At 45.0% G+C, this 17,221-nt stretch overlaps 1 protein-coding gene across 1 annotated transcript in view; it reads left to right on the forward strand.

The window, feature by feature from the left end:
- The window catches only part of LOC121278165 (adhesion G protein-coupled receptor F5-like), a 156,473-nt gene that overhangs the window by 119,017 nt on the left and 20,235 nt on the right, over positions 1 to 17,221 (forward strand). The window contains exon 9 of the mRNA XM_041188303.1: positions 11,519 to 11,691. Within this exon, the coding sequence (XP_041044237.1) occupies positions 11,519 to 11,691 (173 nt within the window). The remainder of the gene's footprint in view (positions 1 to 11,518; positions 11,692 to 17,221) is intronic.

Below are 17,221 nucleotides of genomic sequence, written 5' to 3' on the forward strand. Positions count from 1 at the left end.
CATATGACCCACCAATCTATAGTTACATCAGAATGTGTGAAATGGGATTGGTAGTTTCCATTGTGCTCTAGGTTGTTGCTTAGAGCATAACAGAAAATGAACATTAGTACCAGTTTAAATATGGGCTTCTTGATTACCCACCAAATACTGAAACTACGGTATTACATGCTAGAATTTGAAATATGGAAAGCTGAATCATTCAACTTGAATTGTCCCTTGATTGTGAAAAGCTGAATATAGCTTGTAATCCCGGGGAAATGTGGCATGAGCCACATTGTAGCTTTTTAAAAGGCAAACACAGTAGAACCTTTCTCTCATGTGATACAAATTTCCAGAATGGTATTCATCTTAGCCAGAAAGAAAAGCTTTGATTTTAACCTTGGTTTTCAAACTTTGGTTGGACGTATTCTTGGAGATTTCATCACATGACCTCCTACGTCCATCACGGTGCAGTTTTGCAATACCTGTGGAGGGGTCATACAAACGTCACCTATAGAGTGACCTCCCAGCACTCTTTAAAGGAATCATCACAATAGCTGTGTTGACAGTAAGGGCATTAATGCTTGCTGTGTCTCTACAAAAATTGACTGCTTCCAAATTCCTGACGCTTTGGGGCCTACAATGGAATGAGCTTTCTCCCACATTGCTTTTACTTACCTGCAGCAGCTTGTTTCCACAGAAGGGTTGCTAGATTTCCCACCCCCACCAATAGGAAGATAAGAAATAAGAGGAAGAGTCGGCCATTTGGCCCCCTCAGGCCTGACCTGCCATTCAATATGATCCTGGCTGATCTGATCGTGGCTCCAACTCCACTTTCCTGCTGGCAGCAACCCACCCCCCCCACCCCACTCCCCCTGACATAACAACCCTTAACTCTCTTGTAGATCAAAAATCGGTCTAACTCAACCTTGAATATATTCAATGACTCAGTCCCTACTGCTCTCTGGGGTAGAGAATTCCAAAGATTAACGACCCTCTAAAAGAAGGAATTCTTCCTCATCTCCATCTTAAATGGAAGACATCTTATTCTTAAACTGTATCCACGAGCTCTAGATTCCTCTCACCATCTACTCTATCAAGTCCTCTCTGAATCTTACATTTCAATAAGATTGCGTCTCATTTTTCTAAACTCCAATGATATAGACTCAACCTGCTCAACCTTTCCTCATAAAACAATCCTTTCATCCCAGGAGATAGTCTAACGAACCTTCTCTGAACAGTTTCCAATGCAAGTAGATCCTCTCATGACCAACAAACTAAATGCACCAAATTTACTGAATGATTTCAGTGAAAAACAAAATGGGCAAGATTTCAACTTCATAACTTTTACATTAACAATAAAAACAAAAAAAAACAACATAAATTAAATATCAGGTAACAGACAAATGTAGGCTGACACATATCTTACAAGTTGCATGTTAACTAGCAGATGCAACAAAGATAGGCCTCACAGACTGATCAGGCAGCTTACCCAGAGTCGGCGAGCAGCAAGAAATCGTGAGACCTGAGTGAGGATAGAAACAGTATGGAGAAGACAGATTTCAGTCAGAGCAGCAGGAAATGGTGAGACCAGGAGCGGGAGAATCAGCGCGGAGAAGGTGAGAATTCATTCGGAGCTGCTATCAGCTGCCACTGCCAGTTTCCAGTCAGAGCCCACTTTCAGAAAGAAAAACCAAGGTGTGACATCATAGGAAAGGAGGTAGGTAATGGCTGGTGAGTATTTCCTATTTATTTTATCTACACTAGGGAGTAAACTAGGTGCGTCTTGTCTTATTTTTTAAAGTAAGACTGATTATTTCTAGTAAACTGTATTAAGTATTAGTAAACTTTAACAGTATTAGTAAGGTTTATTAATATTGGTAATGTTTATTAATAGTTGCAAGGTTTATTAACAGAGAAATGGCAGGGCTGCTCCAACCTTGAGAGTGCACATCAGATGTAATGTGGGAAGTCCCAGACACTTCCTGTGCCTTGGATAACCATTTGTGCAAGAAGAGTCATCAGTTGCAGCAGTTTGAGCTCCTGTTTTCAGAACTTGAGCAGCAGCTAGCGTCACTGCAGTATAACCATGAGGTTGGGAGCTTCATGGATAGCACATTTATAAATATGGTTACCCCGTAGCTTAAGAGTATGCAGGGAGAGAGGGAATGGGTGACCATCAGACAGGCAAGTTGAAGCAGGCTGGTAGGGCAGGAGTCCCTAAGTGCATCCTCCTCTGCAGCCAGTATTCAATTCTGAATACTGATGAGAGTTATGGTGAATCTGGGATGTAGCCAGAGCCAAGTCCATTGCAACACAGACGGCTCAGATATACAGGGGGGGTACAAGTGTGGAAGAGCAGTAGTGATATGGGTTGGATAGTTAGGGGGGAATAGCCAGGTGTTTTTGCAGACACAGATGTGAATCCAAGATGCTATGTTGTCTCGCTGGTGCCAGGATCAAAGATGTCACTGATTGGCTGCAGAGCACCCTGAGGGGGGAGGGTGAACAGTCAGCAGTCATGGTTCACATTGCTACAAAGGACATAGGCAGAAAGAGGGATGTGATCCTGCAGTCAAAAGTTAAGGAGCTTGGTAGGAAAGTAACATGCGGGATCTCAAAATCTCGGGTTTACTCCCAGTATCACTCGCATATGATGATAAAGTAGATGAATGTGTGGCTGGAAAGATGGTGCAGGAGGGAGAGCTTTAGATTCATGAAACATTGGGGTCAGCTCTGAGGGAGATGGGACCTGTATGGGCTGGACTTGTGTCCACGAACGTACATTTTTTCCCAGTAGCTGTAACACTGGACCCTGTTTTCTCAATGTCTTTTAAAGCAAGTATCTTCTATTGTGTGTCATTGGTTTGACTACCATTGCTATCTGCTTTGTGACATCTTATTCATCCTTTGTCGGCAGATTTAGTTGAAGTTGCTTTAAGGCATCTCCAACTGCCATTATTGTTTCCTCCTTAACTTGACACTGTAATGTAATTTTTAAACTAGCAAATCAAGTTTCTAATTCTTCGGACACATCTTTGGTAAGAACAGCTGATTCAGGAAAAGTAATCAGTTCCTTTAAGTCAGTAACTTTTCCTGTAAAACCTGTTTCAGCAGCAGCTTCAGCGGCCTTTCCCGATACCACTGGAGATGCCAATACATTATACCCGGTCAAGTCATTTCATAGCACAATATCCTCCAGCCCATCTTCATTATTATAGGGAGCTAGGAAGGGAGTTAAAAAGCAGGACCTCAAAAGCAGTAAAATCAGGATTACTCCCAGTGCCACATGCTAGTGAGCATAAGAATAGGAAGATTAAACGTTCAACACATGGCTGGAGAAATGGAGTAGGGGGGAGGGCTTTAGATTTCTGAGGCATTGGGACCAGTCCTGCTGCAGATGGGACGTGTACAAGGAGGACGGGTTACACCTTAACAGGACTGGGACTAGTGTCCTCACAGGGAGGTTTGCTAGTGCTCTTGGGGGAGAGTTTAAACTAGATTGGCAGTGGGGTGGGAACCTGACGAGAAATTCAGAGTGGGGAGAAGAAAAACTGGCAGTGCAAAGTAAAGTATGAACTGATAACAAGGACATATCAGAGAGTAGTATCAAAGTAGATAGAAAACTTGGAGAGTTTGAAAGAATTAGAGTAGGCAATAGTAAGTCATTAGATGGAGTCAGAATAAGGGAAAAAGTAAAAAAGCCTAGATCAGGATTAATGTGCATGTATGCGAATGCATGGAGTGTGGTTACCAAGATTGATAAACTGCAGACACAGGTTGACAAATGGAATTATGATATTATTGCTATAACAGAGACCTGGATCAAAGAAGGGCAGGACTGGGCGTTAAATATTCCTGGATAGAAGGTGCTTAGGGAAGACAGAAAAGGAAGAAAAGTGCGGGGGGGGCGGTGCGGAGTGGCAATACTGATTAAAGATGGTATTACAGTACTGAAGAGAGAGGATGGTCCAGAGGGATCAAGGATGGAACCTCTCTGCTTAGATGTAAGGAATGAAAAAGGTGCAATAACATTGATTGGTGTAGCATATAGGCCACCAAATAGTGCAGAGGATATGAGAAACAGATTTGCAAAGAAATTACAGAGAGGGGAAATAATTATAGAGTAATCATAATGAGGGGCTTCACTTTTATCCAAATATATACTGGGATAGGAATCGTACAAAGGGACAAGAGGGGCGAAAGCTCCTGGAATGTGTTCAAGATAATTTTCTGCAGCAGTATGTTTCGAGTCCAAAGAGAGGACATGACATTTGGACCTGGTTCTGGGGAATGAGTTAGCCCAAGCGGATCAAATATCAGTGGGAGAGTCTCTAGGGGACAGTGACTATTGCATCATAAGGTTTAGGTTAATCATGGAAAAGGGAAGAGAACGATCCAGAGCAGAGATAATTAATTGGGGAAAAGCCAACTTCAATGGGATGAGAATGCATCTGAGTCAAGTGAGTTGGAATCAAATGTTGGCAGGAAAGGCGATGGCTGAACAATGGGCCACCTTCAAATAAAAAGTATTGCTGGAAATGTCAAGGTATATTCCCTTGAAGGGGAAAGGTAGGACAAATAAATCCAGGGTGCCCTGGATGACGAGAAAGATAGAGGTGAAGATTGAAAGGAAGAAATGCGCATACGACAGATGTCAGGCAGAAAATACAATGGAGAATCTGGGTGAATATAGAAGGACCAAAGGGAAAGTGAAGACACTAATAAGAAAAGCAAGGAGAGAGCATGAAAAGAGGCTGGTGGCTAACATAAAAGGCAATCCCAAGGACTTCTATAAGCATGTAAATAATAAAAGGATGGTAAAAGAAAGGGTAGGGCCAATTAGGGTCAAAAAGGGGACTTGCATGTGGAGGCTGGAGAAATAGCAGAGGTATTCAGTGAGTACTTTGCATCTGCCTTTACAAAGGAAGAAGATGCTACCCATGCCGAGGTGAAAGAGGCGGTAACTGGCATACTAGAGAAATTTACAGTTAAGAAGGAGGAGGTGTTAGAAAAGCTATCTTTACTTAAAATTTATAAGTACCAGGACTGGATGAGATGCATACAAGGGTACCGAGGGAAATGAGAGTGGAAATTGCAGATGCACTAGTGATAATCTTCCAGTCCTCCTTAAACACTGGGTAGGTGCCAGACGACTGGAGAATTGCAAATGTCACAGGGGTGCTAGGATAAAGTTGGCAACTACAGACCAGTCAGTTTGATCTCAGTGGCAGGGAAACTTCTGGAAACTATAGTTCAGGATAAAATGAATAGTCACTTGGACCGGTGCAGGATAATTAAGGAAAGCCAGCATGGATTCATTAAGGAAAAATCATGTTTAACTAACTTGCTGGAGATTTTTGAGGAGGCACGAGAGAAGGTTGATAAAGGAAACGCTGTTGATGTGCTACATATGGATTTTCAAAAGGTATTTGATACAGTGCCACACAACAGACTTGTGAGCAAAATTCTAGGCCATGAAATAAAAAGGAAAGTAGGCACTTGGATAAGAAATTGGCTGAGTGACAGGAAAGAGAGTGGTGATATATAGTTGTTTTTCAGATTGGAGGAAGGTTTGTAGTGGAGCTCCCCAGTGGTTAACGTTGGACCCTTGCTCTTCCTGATGTTTTTAATGACCTGGACTGTGGTGTGCAGGGCATGATTTAAAAATTTACAGATGATATGAAGATTGGAAATGTTGTCAACTGTGATGGGGATATTCTTGAACTTCAAAAGAGCATAGACATGTTGGTGGATTGGGCGGACAAGTGGAAGGTGAATTTCAATGCAGATAAGTGTGGGGTGATTCATTCTGGCAGGAAATATACGGTGAGACAATATAAAATAAAGGGAGACACTCTAAAGGAGGTCCCTTATTCTATAGGAACAGAGGGACTTCAGTATATATGTACATAGGTCATTGAAAATGGCAGGGCGTTTTGAGAGAGCAGCTAATAAAGCATATAGCAACTTAGGCTTTATTAATAGGGGCATTGAGTACAAGTGTAAGGAAATCATGTTGAACTAGCATGAGACACTAGTTAGGCCTCATCTGGATACTGCCCCCAGTTCTGGGCACCATACTTGAGGAAGGATGTGAAGGCATTGGAAAGAGTACAGAGGAGATTCACAAGAATGGTTCCAGTGAAAAAGAACTTAAGCTATGAGGATAGATTGGAGAGGTTGGGACTCTTTTCCTTGGAGAAAAGAAGGCTAAGAGGAGACTTGATAGAGGTATTCAAGATCCTGAGGGGTATGGACAGGGTAAATAGTGAGAAACTTCCCACTCAAGAGAGCATCAAGAACTAGAGGGCACAGATTCAAAATAATTGGCAAAAGGAGTAAATGTGATGTGAGGAAAATTTTTTCACCTAGAGGGTGGCTGGAGTCTGGAACAAATTTCCTGAAAGAATGGTGGAGACAGGTTCAAAACGAATTGGATTGTTACGTGAAAAGAAATAATGTGTAAGGTTACAGGGATAAGACAGGAGAGTAGGGCTTGGTGTAATGCTCTTTCAGAGAGCCAGTGCAGACTCGATGGGCCGAATGGCCTCCTGCATTGTAAAGATTCTGTGATTCTGTAATATTTTGCTTTTCTATTCTTCCTTACATTTTCCCACATTATACTCAATTTGTCAATTTTTTGCACCATGATCTAACCTATTTCTATCTCTTTGGAGAATCTTTTGGTCAGATTTATAAAGTGAGGCCAGGAACCCGACACCCAAGTGAATTCAATATCCCTGCACCAAGTGCATTGCTCATGCAACATTATTTTAAATTCTAAGGCCCTGATTGGATAGGAGACAAACTTGTTACCTAATTAGTGATGCTGAGTGTCTCCAGGAGGCAGGAGCTGTCTACCTGGCACCAGCAGCCTAACGCTGCTTTGCCGAGGGGAGCAGGCAGCACCTCAGAACACCCACAGGATTAATGCAGGGCGACCTGCCCAAACTGGAGTATTGCACACGTTCCAGCACTGATTACCCGTGGGCCTGATTATTTTCAATGTGAAATGAAAAACATTTCCTTCACCTTGCAGGAAACTTGACAGCTGTGCACTAACATCTGCCAAACTGTTCATTATTGTTATTAAAAATTGTAGTGCTGACATCCCTATTAACAATCTCCTAAATGAACTAAATAGGCCATTAATAAGAGGCAAGTGGTTTTCCCATTTTCTCTCCATACCAGCAATTTGAAAATTGCAGACTGTCCTGGAGCTGTTGGGATCTTGAAGCGACTTCTGGCACCACAATTTTTAAATCACAAACGGACTGGATCCTGACCCCACTTGCGTTTGTAAATTTGGCCCTTTGGGTCCTCCTCATAATTTGCTTTCCCACTAATTTTTGTATCATCAGTAATTCACAACAATGCACTCTGTTCCTTCATCTAAGTCATTAATATAGATTGTAAATAGTTAAGGTCCCTGCATCGATTCCTGGGGAACCTTACTTGTTTCCGTTTGCCAGCCTTAAAATGACCCATTTATCCCAACTCTCTATTTCCTGTTCATTAGCCAGTCCTCTTTCCATGCTAATATATAACAACCAACATCACAAACTCTTACCTTATGCAGTAACCTTTTGTGAGGCATCTTATTGAATACCAAATACACCACACCTACTGGTTCTCCTTTATCTACCCTGCTTATTACATCCTCAAAAACTCTAATAAATTAGCCAAACATAGTTTCCCTTTCACAAAACCACGTTGGCTCTGTCTGATTGTATTATGATTTTCTAAGTGCTCTGCTGCTACCTCCTCAATAATGGATTTCAATGTTTTACCAATGGCAGGTGTTGGCTAACTGAGCTATAATTTCTTGCTTTCTGTCTCATGCCTTTCTTACATGAGAGTGTTACATTTGCAATTTTCCAATCCACTGGGTCTTTTCAAGGATCTATGGAATTTTGGAAGATTATAACCAATGCATCCACTATCTCTGCAGCCACTGCCTTTAAGACCCTATGATGCAGGCCATCAGGTCTACTCTCTTCCTTTGTATACAGTTAGAAGCTCTTAGCGTCTACTTAATATTTCTTGTTAAATTACTCTCATATTCCAATTTCTTCCTTTTTCTTTGTTGGTTTCTAAAATTTCCCAATCTTTTGGCCCACCACTAATGTTTTCAGCATTGTTCCCCTTTTCTTTCAATCTGATACTAACTTTAACTTTCATGGTTAACCTGTAATGGTACATCTTTCTTATATAGCCTTTCTTTCTCAATGGAATATATCTTTATTGAGCATTATCAAATATCTCCTTAAATGTCTGCCACTGCTTATCTACATTCTTGTCTTTTAACTTATTTTACATTTCTGACCCTGTATTCATACCTTTGTAGTTGCCTTTATTTAAGTTTAAAATATTTGTTTCAGATTCAGGTTTCTGACCTTCAAACTCAATGTGAAAGTCCACCATGTTATGATCACTCTTCCATTTATTATGAGATCATTATTTAATCTTGTCTCATTATGCATTACTAAGTCTAAAGTAGCCTGCTCCCTGATTAGTTCCACAATGTATTGTTCCAAGAAACTGTTCTGAATACACTCTACAGACTCATCCTCAAGGTTACATTTGCCAATTTGATTTAGTCAACCAATATGAAGATTAAAATTGTCTTTGATTATTGCAGTACCATTTTTACATGTCCCATTATTTTCTGATTTAGTTTCTATCCTGTCTAGCTATTGTTACGAGGGCCAATAATTACTTCCACCTGTGACTTCTTCTCCTTGCTATTTCTTATCTCCACCCAACTTGATTTTACATCTTGATCCTCTGAGCCAAGATAATTTCTCACTGCTGTACTGAATTCATTCTTTATTAACAGAGCTACTCCTTCTCCATTTCCATTCTACCTACCCTCCCAAAAAGTTAATTACCCGTGAATATGCAATTCTCAGCCTTGGTCACCTTGCAACCACATCCTGCAATGGGGACAATTTCAACGTTTGTGGATGACACAAAACTTGGGAGGATTATAAACTGTGAGGAGGACAGTGTAGAACTTCAAAAGGACATTGACACATTGGTGGAGTGTGCAGATAGGTGGCAGATGAAGTTCAACAAATAACAAAGAAAAGTACAGCACAGGAACAGGCCCTTCAGCCCTCCAAGCCTGCGCCAATCATATTGCCCATCAACTAAAACATTTTGCACTTCCAGGGTCTGTATCTCTCAATTCCCATCCTATTCATGTATTTGTCAAGCCACCTCTTAAACACCACTATCGTACCTGCTTCCACTACCTCCTCTGGCAGCGAATTCCAGACACCCACTACCCTCTGCATAAAAAACTTGCCCCACACATCTCCTCTATAGTTTTCTCCTCTCACCTTAAATCTATGTCCCCTAGTAATTGACTCTTCCACCCTGGGAAAAAGCTTCTGACTCTGTCCGTGCCACTCATAATTTTGTAAACTTCTATCAAGTCGCCGTTCAATCTCCATCACTCTAGTGAGAACAATCCAAATTTCTCCAACCTCTCCTCATAGCTAATAACCTCCAGACCAGGCAGCATCCTGGTAAACCTCCTCTGCACCCTCTCCAACGCCTCCATATCCTACTGGTAATGTGGCGACCAGAATTGCACGTAATATTCCAAGTGTGGTCTAACCAAGGTTCTATACAGCTGCAGCATGATTTCCCAGCTTTTATACTCAATACCCCTGCCAATGAAGGCAAGCATACCATATGCCTTCCTGACTACCTTATCCACCTGCGTTGCCACTTTCAGTGACCTGTCGAGCTGTACACCCAGATCCCTCTGCCCATCAATGCACTTAAGGGTTCTGCCATTTACTGTATAATTCCTACCTGTATTAGACCTTCCAAAATGCATTACCTTGCATTTGTCCAGATTAAACTCCATTTGCCATTTCTCCGCCCAAGTCTCCAACCGATCTATATCCTGTTGTATCCTTTGACAATCCTCTTCACTATCTGCAACTCCTCCAACCTTAGTGTCTTCTGCAAACTTACTAATTAGCCCAGTTACATTTTCCTCCAAATCATTTATGTATACTACAAACAGCAAAGGTCCCAGCACTGATCCCTGTGGAACTCCACTAGTCACAGCTCTCCATTCAGAAAAGCACCCTTCCACTGCTACCCTCTGTCTTCTATGACCAAGCCAATTCTGTATCCATCTTGCCAGCTCACCTCTGATCCCGTGCGACTTTACCTTCTGTGCCAGTCTGCCACAAGGGACCTTGTCAAAGGCCTTCCTGAAATCCATGTATATAACATCCATTGCCCTTCCATCGTCGATCATCTTTGTCACTTCCTCGAAAAACCCAATCAAATTAGTGAGACACAACCTCCCCTTCACAAAACCATGCTGCCACATGTGGAGAAGTGTGGGATGATACACTTTAGTATAAAGAACATGGAGAGACAATATAAAATAAAGGGTACTATTCTAAAGGGTATGCAGGAGCAGAGAGACCTGGGTATATATGTACATAAGTCATTAAAGGTGGCAGAACAGGTAGAGAGAGCCGTTTCTAAAGCATACAGTATTCTGAGCTTCATTAATTATGGCACAGAGTACAAGAGATTATGACGAACTTATATAAAATACTGGTTGGACCGCAACGGGAGTATTGTATACAGTTCTGGGTGCCACACTATAGGAAGGATGTGAATGCATTGGAGAGAGTGCAGAAGAAGTTTACGAGAATGATTCCAGGGGTGAAATACTTTCGCTATGAGGAAAGATTGGAGAAGTTAGGACTGTTTTCCTTGGAGAGGAGAAGGCTAAGAGGAGACTTGATAGAAGTCTTCAAAATCATGAGGGTCTGGACAGAGTAGATAGGGAGAAACTGTTCCTGCTCTTAAGTGGACTGAGAACCCGAGAACCAGAATGTTTTGCAAAAGAAGCATATGCGAGGTGAGAAATATATTTTTCACACAGCGAGTGGTTAGGGTCTGGAATGCACTGCCTGAAAGTGTGGTGGAGGCAGGTTTAGTTGAGGCATCCAAGAGGGCATTGGATGGTTATTTAAATAGAAACAATGTGTAAGGTTACAAGGAAAAGGCAGGAGATTGGCACTAAATTAAAATGCTCAGACAGCTGGTGCAGACATAATGGGCCAAATAGCCTCCTTCTATACCGAAACAATTCTTTGATTCTGTGAAATGAGTCCCAGACACAAAAATGTCCCTGACTGCTTAAATTAAATGGAGACTTGGTTGTTCCACCTGATTCCTGCCTGGTGGAATTGATCACTCAAAATTGCTCCCATTGTCTTTTTCTTCTTTCATTCATTTTGTTTTTTAGAACATCAACATATTCCAGTTCCAAATGAACCACTTGATGTTTGTATAACACTTGTGGATAGAAATAATTGGCAGTTGATAATTGTTCTCCATCACACTTCTAAGCAATGTGGCATATATTCACATATCAATGGTCAAATATCCACAGAACAAATGAGTATGGAACCAGTGATAAATTTAAAAGAACAGTATGAACAAAATGATGTAGCTTTTGGAAAGCTGTATGAACATTGCTTTCTTTAAACAGATGATGAGATACCATGTAAGAATGAAATATATGGCACAACAAATTATAATTCCATCGCAGAAATCCCCTGTAAAAATCGAGCAGGAGTCATGAAGAGGAGATGTGGAAAGAATGGAAACTATGAAAAGGAATTGGATTTCTGTATATCAGAGGAAATCAACAATATCCTTCAGGTATAAATTGTAAGAGTAGAAACTATAGTAAGTGCTGTTCAAGTAAAATGTGCTCGCACCAAATTCTTCATTGGTTTATTTTAACACAGCTCTTAGCTTGTTCAAAGCAATTTTGCTAAGGATCACAATTTATATTCCTCTGGCCTATCACTAATCTTTTCAGCAGGGAGAAAGGAAGGGAAAAACACAAATCAGAAGAAAAGGGAGAGAGAGAGACACACACAGGGCAGAATTTTCCATGCCTACTGGCATCGGGTGTGAGTAGACAGTATGACGTGATCGGTTTCACAGCGTTGTGAAGCCAGTTCGTGATCATCTGCTTAGCCCACCGACGGCAGGCCACGTGTCCTGCCACCGGACATTGGGAACCTCACTGTCATACATCTGCATATTATTATCAAGCCAGCCTGCCAGATTCGTACCCCCACCCCCGCAGGATCATCTGCCCATGTCGGCGGGAAGGCCAACGTGTTTCACAACAACACATAAGAGGTGAGCACTTGGCAGACTGCACTTTGAGGGGAACTCGGAGGTGAGTACACAGTAACGTTGTGCAGTACTCGCCAGGATCGTCTGTTGGACTTCAAGCTTGATTGAGGGGCACTGAGTGGTCAGGTTAAGGACAACCCTGCCGTTGAGGCAATTTGTGAGGTGGGGGAGGGCAGCAGGTGCAGCCCTGCAGTTGAGGCGACTTATGGGGGCAGGAGGACAAGCGCAGCCCTGCTGCTGAGGTGATTTGTGGAGGGGGAGGCTAAGGGTCTGCAGTTGAATATGACTCACGAGCATTTGGGATGAGGGGTGGGGTGGGCGAGGGAAGTGGCATTGCATTAGGGAGACCTGTATAAAGTGACCATTCCTTTGCAACTTAGACAGTTCAGGCACAGCCATGATGGGTGTTGGACTTCTAGTTTATCTGCCCACTCAAACAACGCAGAGGCCTCAAAGTACCACCAAGTACTCAAAGCTTTTCATCCCCCCACTGCCCCCCCCACCCCCACCCCCAGGCACAGACTATAATTTCACCAGTATTTTAGTGGACTGCAGAACGATTGGACGACTGCACACATTGTACAATCTCCTTGCTGAAGCTGGCTATGGGCAGTCACTGGTGGAGGCTTTCACAGCCCCTTGCAATGTCAGCATCCCGGTTTGGACCAGTCTCAGCCACGGTTCAAGCTAACATTGCAGCTTTGCAGCATGGGTTAGGAGAATGCCTGCGCCTGAGCTGAAAGCACAGCATGCAGTCCAGTGGGGAAAGCTGCCGCCAATTGGTCGAGAAGACTGGGGCGGAGGTGGGTGGGGTTTCGGGCAGCCATGCAGCACACTAATCTCTGGCCATCCAAGCAGTCTCCAGGAAGTGTTAAGGGGCCAACACACTTAACCAGGACAGGTCCTTAGTACACCCATGCTAACCGAATTTAATCCTACAGGAGGAGTATATCAGGATTATGGAGCCAGGTGAACTAGCTGTATGCCTGATGGCCCACTGAGCATGAAGACACCAGAGGAGAGTGACTGAGGCTTCTGGCTGTGCAAAGGCAGGAGCAGCAACTTCAGGAACAAGGGCTGGCTGGGGCTCTCGCATATGCTGCCCAAGAGCCACAGTGAGCCATCGCAGGCTGGCGCATAGCGACACACAAGGTCTATAGATGCCGCCTTTCATTCATGCAGGTGACCAAGAACCGGTGTCGCTGGAGGCTGCACATGCCTAGGGAACTTATCGGTCACATCTGCCAGCTGCTGCAGGTTTTGGCACCACAGGGACAGCGAGGGCATCCACTGCCAGTGGCTGTGAAAGTGACGGTGGCACTCAATTTCTATGCCAGTGACTTCTTTCATGGCTCCACAGGTGACCTCTGTGGGATCTCATCATGCATCCATGAGGTCACGGTTGCCATCATTACATGGGCACACAGCTTTGTGCGTTTTACCTGGGTCCAAGACAGCCAGGATGCATGGGCCATTGGATTTGCCCAGCTCTTGGGTTTCCCACAGGTACAGGGTGCGATTGACTGCACTCATGTGGCACTCAAATCTCCATCACAACAGACGGTAGACTACATAACTACAAGGGGTTCCATTTGCTGAATATGCGACCACCAGAAACATCCACAGAAGCTGCAGGGTTGGCTCCTCAGGAACAAGGGTTCCCACAGGGGCCATGGCTGATGACACCCGTGCGGCAGCCTCTGACTGCAGCAGAGCGATGCTATAATGAGGCTTATGCAGCAGCTCGCAACTTGCTGGAGCAGACCATCGGAATGCTGAAGATGAGGTTCCAGTGCCTGGACCGATCTGGTGGAGCCCTGCAATACTGTCCGCAGAGGGTGAAATACATTGTCATCATCTGCTGTGCCCTTGACAACCTGGCACTGCAATGCTGAGATGAGCTGGCTGTGGAGGAGCTGGAGTTTTCTTGGATGAGGGAGGCGCCAATGGGGATGAGGGTGAGGAGGTCTTCGGAGGTGATGATGATGGGAATGAGGCCCTCGCACTGGCTAGACAAGGTAGGCACGCTTGGGAGGCCCTCATAGCTGCTAGATTTGTGGCGGAATGATGATGAGGTGAGCTGCCCCCAAAGATCCTCACATTGCATCTGCAACTGATGCCAGTCTGGCTTATGGCAGCTCGAATGGCTTCTGTGCAAATGCTCCTACCATAGAGATGTAGTGGAGGTCCTGATGGTCACTCAATTGCAGGAGGGCGATGAGGACACTCCATAGATCTTCACATAGCCTCTGAGGATGTCTGACTCCTGTCTGGCCAAAGGCAGCTCACTTGCGCTCTGTGATCAGGATCATATCATAGAGACATAACCATGGAGCTTTAGAAGCTCTGATCCATTGTCCGCCTTCAGCACCTGAGCCTGTCAGGAGCAGTATCACTGGTCACAGATGCTGAAGAGATGGGGGTCAGCTCACCTTCAAGGTGTTGAGAGCACACAGAGAGAATGATGGAACTCTGTGATGCCTGCCTACTACATTCTGGCAGCAGTGACCAGCACTGTCGAGGTGCAGGCATCAGTAATGTGTCCAGGGAGTGTGAGGCCGGACTATCACTTTGGTCTGAAGGCCGCACAGAGCACAGGGAAGAGGCCCTGGACTGAGGCACCTGCCTTTATCTTGTGCAAAAAGCTTTCACATCTGAGTGACACGAACACTGCTCATCAGAACAAGGAGCCACAGGCAGGGAGACATTCTTGGGAGTTTATTGACAATAGTGAATAGTATGAACAAGTGATTAACACCCGTGCCCAGGATGTGCAACTCATTCTTCTTAATTTTCCTAACCCTGTCTTGGTGCTCCCCGGACATCCAATGCAGACGTGGAGGCAGCCTGCTGACTGTGACGCCCTGTCTGTGATGACCTTGGCGGGCAACCTCTGAAGGGCTGAGACCTGGAGGGCCCCAGCCTGTTTCCAGGATCCTGCTGTGTGGCAGTTGCACCCTCCTCGGCCTGTGGAGCTGGAGCTCCTGAGGTCACAGGAAGAGGGGTGTCGCATGGGTCGGGCACTTGGAGTCACCTGGATCAATGGGCTCCGAGTGCGTACCTGCTAATTAACTCCCTATGGGTGCCTGGGGGCCCCAGGCTGACTCCTTGAGGAGCAGGGGTAGCTGGAGTGAGATCGAGCTGCCCAGCACGCCTCTCATGTACACACTGTCGGAGGACAACTATGGCATCAGTGATGGAGTGGAGCCTGCGCAGCAGTGCAGAAGAGACTTCGACGTCTTCATGGCGACTGCCATCCTACCAGTGTTGATCTTGGTGCATTGCAATGCCGGTGCTATCACCTCAGCCTGAAGATGGACGGGCTCTTCCATCATGCTTTGCAATCTGAGGAGCGCTGTAGACATCCCTTCCTGATGTTCCCGAGCTTGCCTTTGTAGCTCCAGTAACTAAGACATAACCGAGACCAGAGGCTTGTCATCTGACTCAGACTCAGCAAATTCTGGCCTCCAGTAGTCCTCTGAGTGTCGGACGCCAGGGTGGTCCCTGCCACTACCTGCTGTGGATTAGACAGCGTGATGTGCTCGCCAGACTGTGATCCCCGTGCTATTCTAAAGCTAGTTCCACCGAGATGTGTGTCTGTGCGCTGGTGGAGGGCGTGGGTGAGCGCTGTGACGGAACTTCAAGAAGGGAGCCTCCAGGTTCCTCGTCAGAAGTTCCTTCTAGGCTTGATCGGAGGCCCTGCCTTGTGGACTCTCTTAGCAGTTTCCCAGGTGTGCCTGTGGAAGCAAGGGGAGATAACTAGTGCATGGCAGTGGCCTGTGAAACAGGTCACATCACTCACAACATGGCTGTCTGATGGATGTTGCACTGCTGGATCCTCACTAGGTAGAGCACTGCCGACCTCGCTATCAGCACAGGACCAGTCCCAGTCATCGCTGGCCAGCTGGATGGCTCTGTTTTCAAAGCCCGTGAGGGCCTTGATTTCAAGCATTCCACCACCAATCAACGACCTCTCCCTGTTGTTGCGTGCCAGCTTGTCCGGCATGAGTAGAGATGGAGAAAGTGTAAGCAGGATGCCTGCCAGGCCAGATGATAAGTATACCTGGCCTGTGTGGAAGGTGAGTGGTCCCATGGATGGGATGAGGACAATGACAGTGAGATTGAGAGAGTGAATGGTGATGTCCCTTGACTGGCAGTGAGTGAGATCACTGTGGATGTGTGATGGGTTTGCGAGTAGAAAGTGATGAGAAGAGTGACTTACCTCTTGTGGTACTGGGTGGCTGTCCTTTATTGAAGGGTGTTGGCTCTGACAACCGCAGCCACCACCTCCCAAGCTGGGCTAGTGCTGTTGTTGCCCATCCTGCGGCCAGAGGACATCCCAGCCGGCCTCCACGGCATCCAAATGGCACTCAAGGGACAGGTCACTGAACCTGGGGGCTGCAGTCTTCTTCAGTTTCAGGACCATGTCTTCTGTGCAGCAGTGGTGGTCTGGAAGCACTGAGATGTGTGCTTGTGGCTGGACTTTAAACATGGCGCCTGGCGTGATGCAGCGGCGGGGTGATGGCGGGCAGGTGAATGACAGCCCACTTGCCGTGAAAACAGTGTGTTTCCTGGGAGTGCATAAATAATGTGGTGGGTTTGGGATGATACAGCGTGAAAACCCACCAATGTAGCTGGCAGGTAAAACATCAAGTGCTGCCGTACTTAGTGCAAATCTGGGAAAATTCCACTCACAAACTTGGGGATAGGAAGAGATAGAAGAGGAGCAAACTGGGGTGATAGAGAAACAGAAACCAGGGGGAGGGGGGTGGAAACGAAAAGAGGAAGAGAGAGCAACACAAAATGAGGAGGGAAGGAGGAAGAGAGAGAAAAACACAAACTGAGAAATACTACAGAATCCTATGGAATTGGCAGGCTGTCCTTAGGTTGTTTGAGGAATTGGCTGCATTCCTTTAGGCAAAAGATTGTTGTTAATGGTAATAGTTCCAGGTGAAGACCATTGCTCTTCACAATCTATTTTAATAATCTGGATAAAGGCTTAGGGGAACTTGTCATCATCTGGGTAGGACTAATACCAAGC

Source organism: Carcharodon carcharias, chromosome 5 (assembly GCF_017639515.1).
Source record: "Carcharodon carcharias isolate sCarCar2 chromosome 5, sCarCar2.pri, whole genome shotgun sequence".
NCBI classification, from domain to species: Eukaryota; Metazoa; Chordata; class Chondrichthyes; order Lamniformes; family Lamnidae; genus Carcharodon; species Carcharodon carcharias.